The sequence below is a fragment of the Crassostrea angulata genome, chromosome 6 (genome assembly GCF_025612915.1).
Source record: "Crassostrea angulata isolate pt1a10 chromosome 6, ASM2561291v2, whole genome shotgun sequence".
NCBI lineage: Eukaryota > Metazoa > Mollusca > Bivalvia > Ostreida > Ostreidae > Magallana > Magallana angulata.
In genome coordinates, this window is record NC_069116.1 from 46,497,267 (window position 1) to 46,514,400 (window position 17,134).

The following is a 17,134-nucleotide window of genomic DNA, read 5'->3' on the forward strand; positions in this document are numbered from 1 at the left end:
TCGAATATTGTTTGATATCAATTAATAATATTGATAACAGGAAATATTTACCTAATCGGGTTTCTATTCTTTAAGTAAAAATGACTTTTTGACTTGAAAATAAATCAATTTATATTTAGGACTCATTCATACTTTTCATATCATTATGATTTTTTTTTTTTTTTTTTGTATAAATGATATAACTGTTTAAAAAAAACTATCATCTGGGCCACGAGGAAGTCTATATTGCTCATATTGTTAACAACATTGCCATTGTCAAAAACGATCTTAAATATACAGTGAAATCATTTCAAAGCCTACTCATGAGGCGAATGGGCTCCCTTTCTCATATTTGAGACTTGAGGGGTGGGATGAGTGGGGTGGGGTGTATGCATTGATTGAGATAAAATATTAGGTTTTGTTTTGTTTGAAGTCTCAAATTATTTTTGACGTTCTCTGGGAAAATAAAAATATAAGAAAGCTTATCATCCTTTTAGAAGTTTCAAACATGTGTTTTTAATTATATTTCTACGCCAACTGATACATTAGATCCGCCACTTGCAACTTGCAACCGGAAGTAGAACTCTTCAGTCAATCGCTTCGCGGACAATCCAAAACAAACGTGACGTCATCTGTAAGTGTAACAAGTTTTTCTTGCAATTTATGGGGTAAAATCTATAGCAATGGCTGCAGATTCTCCAAAGAGAAATATGAAATTAAGCCACAATGTCATAAGACCACAGGCTTTCAGGTAAACGCCATTTTAAATTGTCTGTTTGTGTATTTTTGGTGGTGACAGTGGTTCAAAAATTCTATACAAATTGATCAGAGATAGGAATAACATTTTATTTCTGTCCTTGATCTGATTAGGCTTAAGGAAATGTTCGAAAAATATTGTTTTAAATTTTTATCCTTCTTAATATGTGTCTTTGTCATTTCTATGAGGGTAAATTATCATGATTATTGAAATTGCAATATTTATTACATGCATTGAGATGAATGAAATGTACATGTACCCTAATTAAATTCTGAACATCTCGTGAGTTTTGAGGAGAGGGTAGAAATGATTGTTGACAAATCTGAAGAAAGGACTCATTCTCTTTGATATGAAGTTGTATATTTATTTTTACATACATTCAAATTTAATCATAAAATATCCTGTTATTCATCCAATCATGATTTTCAATTTCATGTTGATCAATCTACATATACAGTTAAACTTCGATATCACGAACACCGATATATCGAATACAAAGGATATGTCGAAGTGATTTTTAAGTCCCAACCACCCATTTTTGAAGTATTTTACTGTCAATATCTCGAATATTCTGATATCTCACACCCCCCACCTAGATCGAGATAACAAAGTTTGACTGTATCTGTTAACATGGTCAATGCATAGAGATGAACATAATTTGGACTGGTGAGGAAACCTCTACATCACATCAGAACAAAAATAAGGTTGCTCTCCCATAGGGAAAGAATGGCGTTAATTATTTGGGATCGCTCATGACAAATCAAGAAACATTGAGTGCACAATTGTATATTTTAAATTTTTACAAGATTTACGTGTCTGTACTTCAATTGTTGCACTACAGAATGAAAATAGTAGATTTGCATGAATGATTGCTATATTTTTATGTTGTAGTGAGAAGAGTGTGATGGAGAGTGTTGTAGATTTCATATCAGATGTGGTACCACAGGTAAGGTTTCATAGGGTCTAGAAAGTCACAATCGCTTGAATTTACATGGCTATCAGTGCACAAAAAAATATTAATCATTTACTGTATTTATGTGTAATTATTTCAACAAAATGAATCTCCTTAAAAACATGTCTGCCACTCAGTGTGGAAATTCCATTTTAACCTTTCATGCTTACACTTCTGTCATTTTAAAATGAGTTAATGTTTTGAAGTTATATTTGAAAGAAGCTAAAGTGCAATGATATCATATCAGGTTTAACAAATTTTATAATTTACACTGACAGTATAAAATACATTTGTATTATGTAATAAAAGAAAGAGAGTGCTCTGAGATTGTGATTGCAGGGGTTAAGATTTTGGGGACTCATACAGTTGAGTAAAACAGAAGGAAAAGTACATGTATATATTATTAAACAGGAGAAAAACACGTGGGTACATATTACTCATCGTCCAATGCCCACTAGTGATCACATCTTAGAAGACATTATTAGCTATGGGTATCTGAGTAAAATTATGATCACCCATGCATATCCCGTGAGCGAGTAAAAGATGTGATCACTCATTGGTATCCTAGTAAAAGAAGTGAACACCTGTAAGTATCCGGCCATGCATGTTACTGTGTATTGAATGATAAAAACTTGTTCTGTTTATATAGGCCTACACTGGGAACAGTAAACCTGAGGACAAGGAGAGGATTCAATGGGTCCAGTTCGCCAAGTCAGATATCAATGGTATGTAAATTACACTTACTGGTTATAATGGGTAATAAATAGGAAAGTGTTGATCTCATTGTTTCAGCCCAAGACACTGGTATTATCGGATAACTGTGTCTTATGTTGATAGGGATGCAAGTAAGGCTTGATTACAGATACATGATATGGCTATTGTGCTTCAAAAAATCTTTATATTTATTTCTGAGTAGAAATTATCATATGACATTTTTTTCTTTCAATTCTATATTATATAAGAGGCATATTATATATTGAAGCAATTTATCATCATTCCTTGTGAAAAATGTGGTGAAGAACAAGGAATTATTCACATGAAGATGATTTGCAAAGGAATAAGATTTGACTGAGGTTTTTTTTTCAACATTATTTTATTCATTAAATGCTGAGATTAAGTCATTAACATATTAATTTTAGATGTGGCTTCCAACCCTGACCTCAACACAAATGAAAGTAAAGGTGTACCACTGCTGTTAATACTAGGTTACGGAAATGGAGTTCAAGTCTGGAATATAGCAGTAAGAAACTTTGTCTTGTTGTAAACAATATGTAACAAATCAGCATTTTATATAAAACATGTTGTACAGTAGCCAAGTCAACCATACTTGTATGAAAAAAGCTTTAAACTTCTACAAGGTTATTTAGTTTCTCTTGAATCTCAATTCTTTATAACAGTTTACATGTAAAATTAAAACTGTCCCCTGTGTTTTGTTAAATGTATGCAATGCCAATTTTTTCATCACCTGTTATTTGTTCCACAGACCAATGGAGAAGCACAGGAAGTACTGTCACTAAGACAAGGACCAATCAGAATCTTCAGAGTCCTACCCACTCCAACTCAAGGTGAGTCCATGGGCTAAACTTGAGACAGATAAACTATTTTAATCTCGATATGTATTTTTAACTGAAGATGAAACATTTTTTAGCTATTGAATAAGTTGCAATTATCATTTGTTCAAATTGTAGGTTCCTTTGTAAACTGCAGCCAGTATCTTTTGGTCTTTGTTTCTGTGATTTTACTGAGATGTTGTATACATGTGTGTTACAGTGTTTGAGAATCCTGATCAGTACCATTACAAGAGACCACTAGCAGCACTGTGTGATAGTACCAGGTAAGATACACTGTTAGTACCAGGTAAGATACACTGTTAGTACCAGGTAAGATACACTATTAGTACCAGGTAAGATACACTGTTAGCACCAGGTAAGATACACTGTTGGTACCAGGTAAGATGCACTGATCAGCTGTTGATACTCAACAGGAAATCAGAAATTTGATACTCAATAAAAAATCAGAAATTCTATTTAATACACACTTAAGGTCATATGACACGTTCCTCGAGCATCTTTTTTCTATCTCCTCGTAATGAAGAGTTCCCAAAAAATTATTACTTTTATAATTATTTTTAAAATGTTTAGAATTTACATGGGTATGGACGTATGTCTAGATGGCCGAGTGGTTAGAGGCGTGGCCGCTCACTGGCAGAAGCATAGGTTCTAGTAGTCGTGAGTTCTAAGCCCGGCCCCGGCCGATATTGAATAACAAAAAAGTGAATTTTGCTGTGCTGTATATTTATTTGTTTTTATATCAGCAATTCAAGTGTATTTCAAGAAGATTATGTAGGAAATTGCAAACTCTAGTATTTTGCAGAAATGCCTGGTAAGGTATCCTAATTTTTTGCAAGAAAGCTTGTCAAAGTAGTAGTAAACCATTAACAAATTCCTGGAAAAAGTTATATAAAGTTGAGGAACGTGTCGTCTGACCTTAATACATGTCCTTTTACCAGTACATGTACTGTTACCTTACTCCATTTTTTGTCTGTGCTTAAACTTAATTAGCAATAGAGAGAGAGAGAGAGAGAGAGAGAGAGAGAGAGAGAGAGAGAGAGAGTAGCATGAGTTATCCTCTTAAAAATTACTCTATGATTACATTGACTTCTTTCTTTCAGTGCTGGACAGCCTTACTGCTCCGTGAAGTTCATTTCCCTGAGGACTGGGGATGAGGTGCACAGTGTTAGCTTTAAGACTCACTCTGTGCTGAATATAGAGTGCAATAAGAGGTCAGTCATGTCATCGACAAGGGAAAAGTACTTTTAGTTGTGTTCTAGTATTAAGAAATAAATACTGTCGAAAGTTATGTTCATAAACAGCAGTATATAAACAATAAAAGTAGGATGTACAGGTATTTACAAAGAATTGTCATAAGAATTGGAATAATAACACACAAGCAATAATTTATACACCGTAACATGTAATTACATACTATATTATGCTAGTATTTGCTATTATATATTTTCAAAGAGTAATAAAATTGTATGTTTTCAGAGTGATTGTGGTGGTGTTTCAAGAAAAGCTGAGTGTGTTTGACTCATGTTCTTTGAGACAACTATTCTGGGTCATGAGTGAGTACTGTATATACTCAAAGCTCTTACAATACATGTGTTTTTTTAGTGCGTTTAGTATGATTTGATAATTGATATTGTTGTGTTTGTTATGATGGAATAATATGAATAATATAAACTATCCAATATCCTTTTGATATGAAAAAAACTTGCACATTCTCATGAAGTAATTGTTCTTTAACAAAGTTGTTCATGTTGAATAGTATATTCCATTATGGTATTCTGTAAGAATTGAAAGAAAAAAGTTATTAGGGATGCTGCACTTCAGAAATAATTACATGCTAATGATTGTATTCCAGACTGTTTTCCCAACTCTGGGCCCATTATTAACCCCATTGCACTTGGAACAAGATGGTTGGCCTACGCAGACAAGCGAGTAAGTAGAAAACTCTGAGAATTGTATTTTAAAATACCAAAGTATTCTAATGCATGGTCAATTACATGTTAGTTATGTATAATGTGTACAAATACACTTTGCTGTTTTGAAATCAATTAAATTTGTTTCTGATAATATTTTAATGTGATAAATAAATAATACTTTACATACATATGATTGAATGATTCATTTCAAGTAAATGTTTTATCTTTTCAAACATAAGGTGGCATAAGGAAGAATATTTACTTTTAGATTTTTATTCTCATTGGGATGTACTTGTATCAGCCTTATAAAGATGAGTTTGGTTGTGTTACAGCTTGTTCCTATACACCAGTCGTGTGGGGGGATGTCAGGGGACGGGTCACAGTCTTACGCCGCTACAGTCATCAGTGCTGCCAAGGTACACTACTCTTCTGAAAGAACTTGTATGATAATATACCGGTATATGTGCAAGTACAAAGCAATAATTTCAGATTTGCCTTTTAACACATTTTGAAAAGCAAGACATTTCATAGTTTAATATTGTTAATTAACTAATTTCACTGTTTAATATTGTTAATTAACAAATTTCATAGTTTGATATTGTTAATTAACTAATTCCATAGTTAAATATTGTTAATGAACTAATTTTCTAGTTTAATATTGTTAATTAACTAATTTCATTGTTCAAAATTGCCTGTTCTTTTTCCAAGGGTGCATTTAAAGGTTTGACAATGTTTGGAGAGGCCATGGTCCACAGTGTGACGGGGGCAAAAACTCCCTCTGCCCCTAAGAAAGCAGACTCCCCACCCTTGGACAACGGTCACAGGCCGGGCATTATCTCAGTCATTGATACACAGACAGTGCCAGGGGATCATGTAAGTAATTTATATAGCAAATGAAATATATTTGTCTGGCATAAAAGTATTTTATTATCAACAAATTTTTTTTTTCTGTGCAACATTTTCGTTAGAAAAAACCCAAACGCAAATACATTATTAAAAAAAAAGCCCTTACTGAGACATTGGTTTGTTGATAAGTGAAATATGAAATACCAATTTTTTATAAGTGAAATATGAAAGGCCAACTTTATTTATTATTTGTGTCATTGATTTAGTCATTTGTATTCTATAGAAGAAATTCATAAGATATCTCTCATAGGCAGCTTTGTTTTATTTGAAATCTCTGCAAGATTTATTCATCTTTCCATGGGAAACATTTGATTCACTGCATATAGATACTGCTATTGTCTTTGTCTTGCAAGATTTATCCCCCTTTCGATAGGACTTCTCAGATTTGCTGTTCACATCATGTATGGTGATATCGTCTCTGTCTCGGTTTTAGTTCAGTGTGAGTGAGGACAATGATGCAGAGGGACTGATTGCCCATTTCCATGCCCACGCCAATGAACCAGTGTCTTGTATGACCTTTGACACATCAGGAACTCTACTACTGACCGCCTGTAAACTAGGTCATAACTTCCATGTGTTCCGGATCATGGCTCATCCTTGTGCCTCATCCCTGGGGGCCATCCACCACCTGTATACACTGCACAGAGGGGAGACCACTGCTAAGGTGGGGGGAGGGGATTGATCATCTTTCTCTGTATACATCTCCTTAATTATTATTTCTTTTTTGAAGATTAAAATCATTCATAAACTAAACTCTGAAAAGCAAGTTTTATTTCTTTGCAAACTAAAATCAAATTGATTTTATATGAATTAATTGACAAAATGCATTGAAAGTTTGTTATTTTTCCCTCCATAAACCAAATCTGACATAACTTGTATTTTAGCTCACTGATGAACTATTTGCAAAGAATTTTAAACAAATTACAGTTTTTGAGAAAGTTGTATTATACAAAGCCACATTATAATAATGATTACATGTACAAACTTTGATGTCTAACTTTGTATTCTTCTTTTTGACAGGTGATTGACATGTGTTTCAGCCATGACAGTAGATGGGTGACTGTTAGCTCTCACAGGGGGACTACTCATCTATTCCCCATTACCCCATATGGAGGTAAAATAATAAGATTTAATGAGCACATGAATAATATTTTTATTACCGGTATTATTTATATGCATCATCAAAAGAATACAGTAAATGTATTTAGCTTTAATTATTAAAATACTTGAGAACCATTGATACTCCTCACAAATTGCAGGAATTTTGATGTTTATTTATGTACATGTGCATGAGTTTCCAAGTACATGTATCATGTATGTTTTATGTCTGGGTCTTCCTGAGATTAAATATCTTTCAACATAGTTTTTGGTTCATTTGCCTGTCTGTATGTCTCTTTATGTCTTTCTGTCTGTCTGCCACAACATCTGACTTGACCTTAACTGATATGTTTTTCTTTGAGGGAATGCTTCACTTAGTGAAACCAATGTTTGTTAAGGTCTTCATCATATGGTCTTCTATAGCCTTTCTTTACATTTTCAGGCTCTGTCAACACCAGGACTCACTGTAGTCCACGGATTGTGAACCGGGCCAGTCGTTTCCACAAGAGTGCTGGACTTGACGATATGGATCATGGGGCTGGTAGGAATAGTCCGGTGCTGAATGCCTCCGGCAGTCCAACATCTACTGGGGGTATGTTCTGTTCTCATCTTTATTTTATTCTTCACAGTGAAAAAAAATGTATCAAATACTTAACTAATGAAGTTGACAACCTAAGCATCATTGTCACAAAAACTCACAATAATATGAAGTGCATTTTCTTTAGGGCAATATGACAATTACCCAAGTTTGCTGAGACACAATGCCCTGAACAACAGCATAGGAAACCCCCGTCTCCCCCCATACCCACACCCCATAACAGTGTACCCCCTGGCCCAGATCAAGCAGCCCCTGATGGCTGGGCGGGGCAGCAGTAAGACTGGGAGCCCTTCACACACAGCTTCTGACAACTGGATCCTGGTCACGGCCTGTTTCTCCACCCCCAGAGTGTGGGTGGGAGGCACACCAAGTCTGGCTGTGGATAAACGAGGTAACTCACTACATAATTTTTGTGTCATGCACAGCTGTTGTTTGTAAATTTATAGATGCACAAGTATTTTCATTTTAAATTCATTGCTTATATTTAGTAACAAATTTTTACATTGTCATGTTGTATATATACATGTACTTGTAATTGTATTAGTGATACTGTAGACATATTTCATTTTTTATGTTATCAATCAATTTAAGTTTATAGGGACACAGCTTCTAGTAAAGAACGGCACATGACCAAATGTCATGGATGTGAATTTTAAAAAATGCACTTAATAAAATCCAATCTGATTAAAATCAGCTGTTCTGATATGCAACCGCTATTGATCTGACCTTGAGCTTTGGTCATTTGTGCAAGTTCAAGATCACTGGAAGAAAAAATGGTGCTGCTGATTTAAATCAGATTGAATAAAATCTTATATATATGTAACATTTTTAAAAAATTCCCTCAAAGACCATAAGTACTAAATGTAATATGTTTACTGGATCATAAGTTAAACTACAGCGAGTTGAATAAATTAAATTGTAAAGTAAAGTATTTACAGCTGTATAATGTATTAAACTGTAGAATTGTTTGTAGAGGGTAAGAGAGTAGCGGACTCCCTGTTCCTGATGAGTCAGACAGGGACCCTAGTGGAGTATATACTGGACCCAAAGTCCAAGCAACTCTCAGAGAAAGTGACCGACGGAACCCCTCTGGACTTAACCATCACTGGTTATACCCAGTGGCATTTACAGAGGCAAGTTTGTCTTATCTATTTAGGATTCCCCATAAGAGTCAAATATATTCTATTTCAGACAATTTTATTTTTATTAAATTTTCAGCTTTTCAAAAAGTATTTTTCACACAGTGAGTCATATTGGGATAGAATAAATAATGTCAGACTATTGAGTACCGGTAGTACCTAGTAATTGTTTTTTGAAAGGTAAACATCCTTTAGCTGTAAAGCAATCAAGTTCAAACAATTTACAGCCATTCAAGCACACACCTTTGTATATTTAAACATCTCTTCATATCTAATGTTGGAGTATGATAAAGCTGCATTGTGCATCATTGTGCATGTAATTGCATTTTTATAGCATTCAAGTATTTTTGAAATCAGTAGTTTGCATTTATATTACATGGGATAGGGGAACTTTGATCATAATCTTTTTTATTCAGGTCAAAAACCTCAGATGAAGTCCGCCCCCCTCTAGTCAACAACAACCCCCTCATCCTTGCCTCTGACACGGTTATGTCTCAGCGACCTAGTTCCTCACATTCAGGTAATCAACAGTGTCCAGTCTTTTGGTCACAAACCTCATTTCCTAATTGCAAATAGTAGAAAATATATACAAGCAAATGCATTTGAAATTACAATCATTTCTTTTTACTGTTAGAGTATTCCGTGTATTCAAAACAAAGAACAATCTACCGTTATGTAAAAATGTTTGTAGCAGAACATATTAATGATGTTACTAAAGCTATAATAAGGGAACTACCTATTTCCGATGGCTGATTTATTTATTAACAAAACAGGAAGGAGCATGGCAATTGTTTGACTTGATGTGAATATTCATTTGATTCTACATATAGTGTATACTCATTATAAGTTTTGAAAGTGATTGTTTATTTCTGTAGTCTCTATTTTAATAAACCGTTTGAGATACAGTCACAGCAAATGCCATCTTTCACAACAACAACAATGAAAGAACTTGCATTAGAAGTTACATGTTAATATAAGTACTAGACCCTATATGCTGGACACATTTTTTCCACATTATTAGTACTGGTGTAAGATAGAGAGGGTTTCCTTGGTACATGCACATCTCATTTTACTACGGGTGTATACATTATCTGACTATAGAATGTAAAAAAACATATTGGATGATCAATTTAATTTCTCCTCACAAGTCTTTTTAAGTTTTTCTCTCTCTGTTCTATGTACAACGTTTGATGTCTGTGTGGGTTTTCAGATGGAGGAGACTTGTTGCCAGTCATCAGACAGGACTCCAGGGATAGTCTTACATCAGAACAAAAGAAAGGGGTTGATCAGGAGGAGTGGCTCTCACAGGTGCATATATTATAAATTAATAGACACTTGATGAATGATCAAAAGTGAGAATCTGCATGTACCACACATACTTCATGCAAATATGATAATCATGACAATATTAAGGTAAATACTAAGGATATAAAATTTCAATAGAATTTCATTGTAAACTGGTCTTGAGTTAAATATTTGGACTCCATTTGCAATTCCCAAAAAGTTTTAATGGTGGTCAAATGGATACAAGTGCTAGAATCTTTGTACCTCAACTGCACAATTTTTTTATTTCATTGTAGGTGGAGATAATTACCCACATGGGGCCTCATCGTCGCCTGTGGATGGGCCCCCAGTTTTCGTTCAAGACCTATCAGAATGTACAGAACACCACGGTCCTGTCCTCCCAGTCCTCCGCGCTCCTATCCCAGAGTCCCGAGGTCAACCTGTCCAATATGGACATCACCTCCGATGAAGTCGACTTAGAAAGTCTCAAGTGAGAATTTCGTCCTTCTAATGAAATGATCAAAAATTGTATTAAGGTAATTATCCATACGTCACAAAACAACGTCTGACGTAATTCACGCGTTATTACGTCTTGTCCGTGCCCGATCTAAGTGAGAGCTAGCGTTAAAAGGTGTAATTTAACGAGGCTGGGTCTAATTTGTTCTGAAATCAAGCTGACCTAGAAATTGATTCAAAACAAAGCTATTCAAAATACTGACAACTGCAATCAATTAGGCCTATTAATCAGCGAAATGAAAACTTGACTGGGTTGTGTCGATTGCGTACTCGTTTTGAAAATATAGACCTCTTACTGTTTTCCTGCATAAACATCAATGCATTATAAGGTTGAATTTAATCCAAATATTTGAACATTAATCCCCGAAAGTCCATAAACACCCAAAATGAAATCCTGACCGAGATCTATTCCAGTGCATAAGGGAGATAAATACACAAGGGGAAATAATTTGACCGATATCATCTTTATCCTTTTTGCTTAGCAACGAGCATATATATATATATATTCCACACAAAAAATGTTTTTAGAATTAAAACCATACGCTGAAGAAAAGTTATTTCATTTTAAGAACAGTCTTTAAACCAGTTAAAAAAAGGTTGAATAGAGGTTTGTCTTAAAAGCATATCAGGTAGTTAGCATTATCCACGTGTGTGACTGCAATTTCTAAATACCGATCTCGATCCATTATACTTAAAGATTCCAAAAGAAACCATCTTTTGCGATTTAAATAATACAGATTAATCAACAGTTTGTTTAAATCATGTTTTCTATTTAACAATAAACTAAACATATTTTTTTAGAGTGATGAAATAATAAACCTATGCACAATTTTATTTCTAGGGATCTTTTTCAAAATATATATTTTAATGTTTTTTACCAAAAATACGCCCATTGTGATCCTGAAAAGGCCGGTCCTTTGGGTAATTTTATTTCCAATTGATTAAGGACGTTAGGGGGTAAATAATATCAATATTTCAGAGAATTCTGTACGTAAAAAAAATTACAAGAGCTTAAATTCGCTTTGAAAATTTAAATCATTTTATCTCATTTGTTAGCAGATTTATCTATATTTTAATAAATAAGCAAGTGAACAAAAAATTATTTGTTTTGAAATGATAATTCCTTCATTTTACATAGGATACAAGTCAAAAAATTATTCTGTGAAAGTAATATTTCAGGCTTAGGCTTAGATTCATTATGTTTGAAAAAAGCGCCGTTTTCCGCAATCGGTTCTATTTTTAGCCACGGCCATAGCTTTAATGATACCGATGGACCAGCCAACTGAGTAAAATTTGATAAGAACATATTCTCATATATATGTTTGAAAAATATGAAAAAAATCTGTACGCATTTTATTTATCAAGTGGGGTATGGACCTTTACCTTAAAATCTTATAGTTTGGTGATTTGTAAGTTTGGGATTTTGAAAGGAAAAAATTTATAGAAGGAATTTTTTAAGTTATGTGGAATACATGTATCTGTAGGATACAGCCAGCTCGATCGAGTCCAGTAGCCATGCCTAATGCTCGTCCTGCGTACAGACGGACAGGAAGTGACTCTACCTCATCTCCAGGAAAAAACTCCACTCCCTTACTGATTGAAGCAGGTTAGTGCCAATTAAGGCATTTATAAAATGATATAAAAGGAAAGATTATTGGATTTAAAATACAAGACTGTACAAGATCAAGGATAATTTTTACTGTACATAAAATGTTGGAGGAGACTGTAAAAAAAGAAGATTTGTGTGAACAATTGTGCCTGCCTAGTAAATCTAAATTTAATTTGATTTTGCTTCCAGGTAGTTTTGACCAGTCACCAAACTTATGTGATGTGTACAGCAGTTGGGCAGAATCAACTGTTGCTAAGCAACCAAGAGGAAGTGAAGAATTTGATGAAAAGATGAAAGAAAATTTGGCAGAAGCCATGTTGGAATCCCCCATGAAGGAAGGAGGACCCTCCTGTATATCACATGGTATGTTGTGAAACAAAGCTCACATTCATTTGCAGTATTGTGGTTTCATCAATTTTTCTGGTTTTCATAAAAAAAAAAATCAAAATTTCATGGATATTAAATTCGTGGCCAATGATTTTATCAATAAAATAAGTTACTGTGGAAGCATTAGAATTTGTGGTTATCAAGAGTAGCCCTGACCCGCCATTTTACATCCTCAGCAAAAACAAATAATGAACATTGTCAGTTACTTTTTTATTGAAACTGAAAACCCATGCATTCACAAAATTACATCCCCTCGAATAAGCAAAAAACCATGATCCAACAAATTTAGAATAGGGACTTGTTTCAAACTCAATTTGATATATTCTTGGTTACATGAACTGTCAGTTGGGAATCAGTGTCCAAGATAGTAAAAGTCAACTGTATCAATGTTTGAGAGACTAAAATTCAAATATATGTTATATTTCTGTACTAGAATTTCTTTTGTTTCAAAACTTATTATCTTATTTGAGATTTTTTGGTAAGTACCATATATTAAAATCATCATAATGGAATGGGAATTTTTAAAAAGAAAGGAGGATAATGATTCGAAGTTTCTATTTAAAACCAGTTTCCTACATGTATTTATAATAACTACAGGGTATTATTTTCAAGAGTATCAAATATGAATGATTAAACCAAATTACTGTAGTAGAATTACTTCATGCCATATACATTTACTGTCAAAAAAAGATTGCAAAATCCTAGGGAACAGTGGATTAACTTGGTGTTGTTGTTTTACTTTACTAGAAGTTGCTGACTGTGGTCCTAGTTTTTGCTTTTGGATTTTCAAGTTTCGGGGGGGGGGGGGGGGGGGGGGGGGTGTTCTTAGTCTTGGTTGTTGTGATTCATTGTTGTTGTCTTAATCTAGTTTTTTTTGATGGAGTTTCTTGTTTCTGGATATTGTTGTTCTAAGTTGTTGATGTTGTTGATTGTTGTTCCTGTTTTAAAGTTTGGTAATTAGTCAACTTTTTTCTGTTTGTTGTTGTTCTTGGTCTGTGATGTTGTCTTGATTCTAGGTTGTTTTTTGTAGGTTGTTAATTTTTCTAGTTTCTGGTGTTTGTTGCACTTAGCTTGGGTGTATGTTGTATTTACATCTGTATTGTTGTTGTTTTATTCCATTTATTGGTTGTTGGTGTTCATTGTTTCAGGTGTTTGTTGTTCTAAGTCTTGGTTGATGTTATTTTTTGTTGTTTATTTCTTCCCAGGTTTTGGTTGTTGATTTTCAAGTTTCTGGTTTCTATTTGAGTAAGTCTTGGTTGTTGTTGTTGTTGTTGTTGCTGCTGCTGGTTGTTGTTGGCTGTTATTTTCCTTAATATCCTACTTTGAGTTGCTTCATATTGTTGTTTTAGTAACTATCTGTTTATTTTTTTAGTTGATTGATGTTTTCGTTATTGTTCACGGTCTTTATAATAGTCAAATCAACTGAATCTGTTGAAAGAACTATATATGATTTTAGTCAAATTTGGCCCCCAAAATTCGCTATTTTTAAAATGATTCAGGTACATTAATTTGTTGTGTTATTTTATAAAAGAGTTGACATGATATATGTTTTTCACCTATTTATTTGATTTATATGCACTCACTGGCAGTATATGACGTCAGAAGTGATGGTATTTTTATAATTGAATCAAAATCAACCAAAAATTGACATTTTTCTTATCTTTTTTTCGAATGGGAAATATAGAGCGACTCTTTGAACAAGAACGAACTTTTTGTCACTTATAAGTATTGGAAAGATACATCTTTGGTGAAAATATTTTGTTTGTTCAAGTAGTCGCTTAATGTTTCCTTAAAGAAAAACTGCCTCAAAACAAGCCATTTTATGCTAAAAATGAAAAAATGGCGGGAAAGGGTAAACATTATGATGTCATATTTCTAAATTGTGGGCACTAAAATCAAAATGAAATTTATGAAAAAACTTCAAATGTATATTTGTACAAATAAAACAAAGAATTACAGTAAAATGACAATGTTCATTTTAGGGGGCCATTTTAGGCTCAAACCATATATAGTCCTTTCAACTAGTTCCTTCAGTACTTGAGACAAACCCTTGAAACATTTCTGTTTCTTAGGCAACACGTCAGAGTTTTATATTTTGCAGTCTTTTTTTTTTGGTCATTAACAGCAGTGGGAAACGGTGTTGCTTTTTAGAACGAGAGCTATGTATTTTCATCCGTCTTGGTATCGCTAAAGGCCGCCAGGCGGCCTCAGCTGCTTCTGTCCGCTGCAGAGTCATTAAAACTCTTTTATAATTAACAAAGCAAAGAGAGGAGGAATCGGTTATCAAAGACATAGACTGGTTTTTAAGATGCCCAGAGATGTTAAGCGACTCACCTCTATCTTTTAATGACGCCTGATCAGTCATCCCCGTGATCTGATGGCGTCCAATTCTTCTGGGCTTAATTCCGTGTGTGGTTTATTTAATGCCATGATAATTCGAGCCCCCCTACTCCATTATCCGTATACTCGGTGGGTACATCAATAACGAGCTCAGGATTAACAGCCTATTTAGCTGACTCTCAGGTAATGAACACAAGAAGGGAAGAACCGGTTACCTGAGATGAAGTTTGTAATCAACATCTTTGTCAATCTTCGTCATTAAGGTTTCATTTTAATTGCCGTTCGTAACAAAAGAAACAGGGGAGAAAACATTGGCGCTTCGTAGGTCAGATTGTTGCCTGCCATTCGTTTAATGGCCACCGGCTCTGACCGGGGAAGGTATTTTTTTACTCCCTTAAGGAGGGTATTCTCCAAAACATTGTTTCACCCGCCCCTTAAGGACAGTTGGTCGTCTCAAAATTAAAAATGGGGACAAAGAAGCAGTTTTTATGATCACGTAATTTTACCAGGATGTATGCGACATTTCATTATGATATGAGACTTTTCTTTCATTACCGAAGGGGTCGTAAAACGAAATTATGAAAGAATATTTCTACTGTCATAAAAAAAATACTAAACTGTAGAATAATGAGCTGCTGAAACGCTATAACATAACTTCTCCTTCATCTCGTCCGTTTGAATGGCGATTTAATATTCCGATTTTTGTGTTTTGACAGATGTGTTTGTGGGGAGCAATGAGAACCTGAGTACGTCCTCGGGGTCCAGTATCGGCCTGACCCGGGAACACGTCATGGACCCAATGTTCAGCACCAGCAACGAGTCTCCGGACTCAAGTTAGCGACCCGGAACCAGAAGTCAGCTGTATAGTGACACCGTCATGACTGGACGTTGACTACGTATGACGTCACTTTCATATGGCTGGTGGGGACGATGCTTTGGAGTGGAAAATAGGGCCATTTGTTGTTTTGTGAAAAATTTCCCACTGTTTGCTTATTGCGGCAGTGTTCAAATTTTTAAAAAATATTTATAAGGGTGATTTAAAAAATAAAAACAAATTTATACTTCACGTGTAATCTTATGACGCTGGTCTGCATTGATTTTAAATTATTTATGTTATCTCAAATTATACGAAATATAAAGATATAATCTGTTATGACTTCAGTTACAAGTTAGACTTTATTTCCTGTGTGATAGCATATAAAGGGACATGTTTGGTAATCAATTTGTTGTCATGAGTGTATGGAAGAGGAGCTACATGTGTAGTCTTAGTGAATATACATGTCTATATCATTAAGTACATGGTTGTTATTTTAACTTTCTTGGAAAAAAATATTTTCTTAAATACACGTACATGTATGCTTATTAAAATGTGATACCAAAAACAGTAAAGTCATGCTTCTGAGTCTTATTAATGTCAGGTTTGATCACGGTCGGTACTGTTGGCGTGGGTTAAGCAGGAGACAGGTGTACACATAGGTAGGCACCAAGCACCAAGAAACTGTTGAACTCGCGGAGATACTGACCGGGGAGTACTGTATTTTGAGTACAGACTAATGACTTTTACAAATTGATAATATCCCCAATACTTCTAATCGGATCATTGGTTGAAACGGGAGACGAAAATACCATTGCAAATCACCATTTTAATCCACACAGGTGAAAAATAACATGATAGTTATTGGTTCGGATGCCGAGTTGTCTGGTAATGAACATGGCTTATTAGACGCCGCATCTATCCGTCAAAATCCTAGCTTTGACAGTCCACAATCTTCAATTCATCATGTTCTCAGATACCCGTCAATTTCCTCAGAAAAGTAGGTAGTTTTCAAAGATTCTGTCTTCAATTCCTCGCCACTCATCATCGATGTAATTACCCTGTACGCAAAACTCGCTAATGCGAACGGAAAACCCGCCACAGACTGATTTCCGTTATAAGAGCCGTTTCTGGCTTATTAAGGTAAAATGGTGAAGAGAATGAGAGCTGTTTATGGCTTTATTACAGACCAAAGCAAGCATTTACAGCGTTTTTACAGAATATCTTACTTCCACCCTGATGATAATGATTCTTAAAATATGAAATATTTG

General features: G+C 34.5%; 1 protein-coding gene across 1 annotated transcript; it reads left to right on the forward strand.

Annotated features, from left to right (window-relative positions):
• Positions 1 to 573: 573 nt before the first annotated feature.
• LOC128189211 (BCAS3 microtubule associated cell migration factor-like) lies at positions 574 to 16,438 on the forward strand. The gene is made up of 22 exons (XM_052860729.1): positions 574 to 730; positions 1,628 to 1,682; positions 2,338 to 2,413; positions 2,828 to 2,928; positions 3,172 to 3,253; positions 3,459 to 3,522; positions 4,360 to 4,470; positions 4,736 to 4,812; positions 5,112 to 5,188; positions 5,505 to 5,588; positions 5,881 to 6,045; positions 6,512 to 6,742; positions 7,099 to 7,192; positions 7,619 to 7,768; positions 7,902 to 8,165; positions 8,748 to 8,907; positions 9,330 to 9,433; positions 10,124 to 10,221; positions 10,494 to 10,687; positions 12,198 to 12,319; positions 12,512 to 12,685; positions 15,766 to 16,438. The coding sequence occupies exons 1-22, from the start codon at positions 663 to 665 to the stop codon at positions 15,885 to 15,887; spliced, it is 2,673 nt and encodes an 890-aa protein (XP_052716689.1). The 5' UTR covers positions 574 to 662; the 3' UTR covers positions 15,888 to 16,438.
• The last annotated feature ends 696 nt before the right edge of the window (positions 16,439 to 17,134 follow it).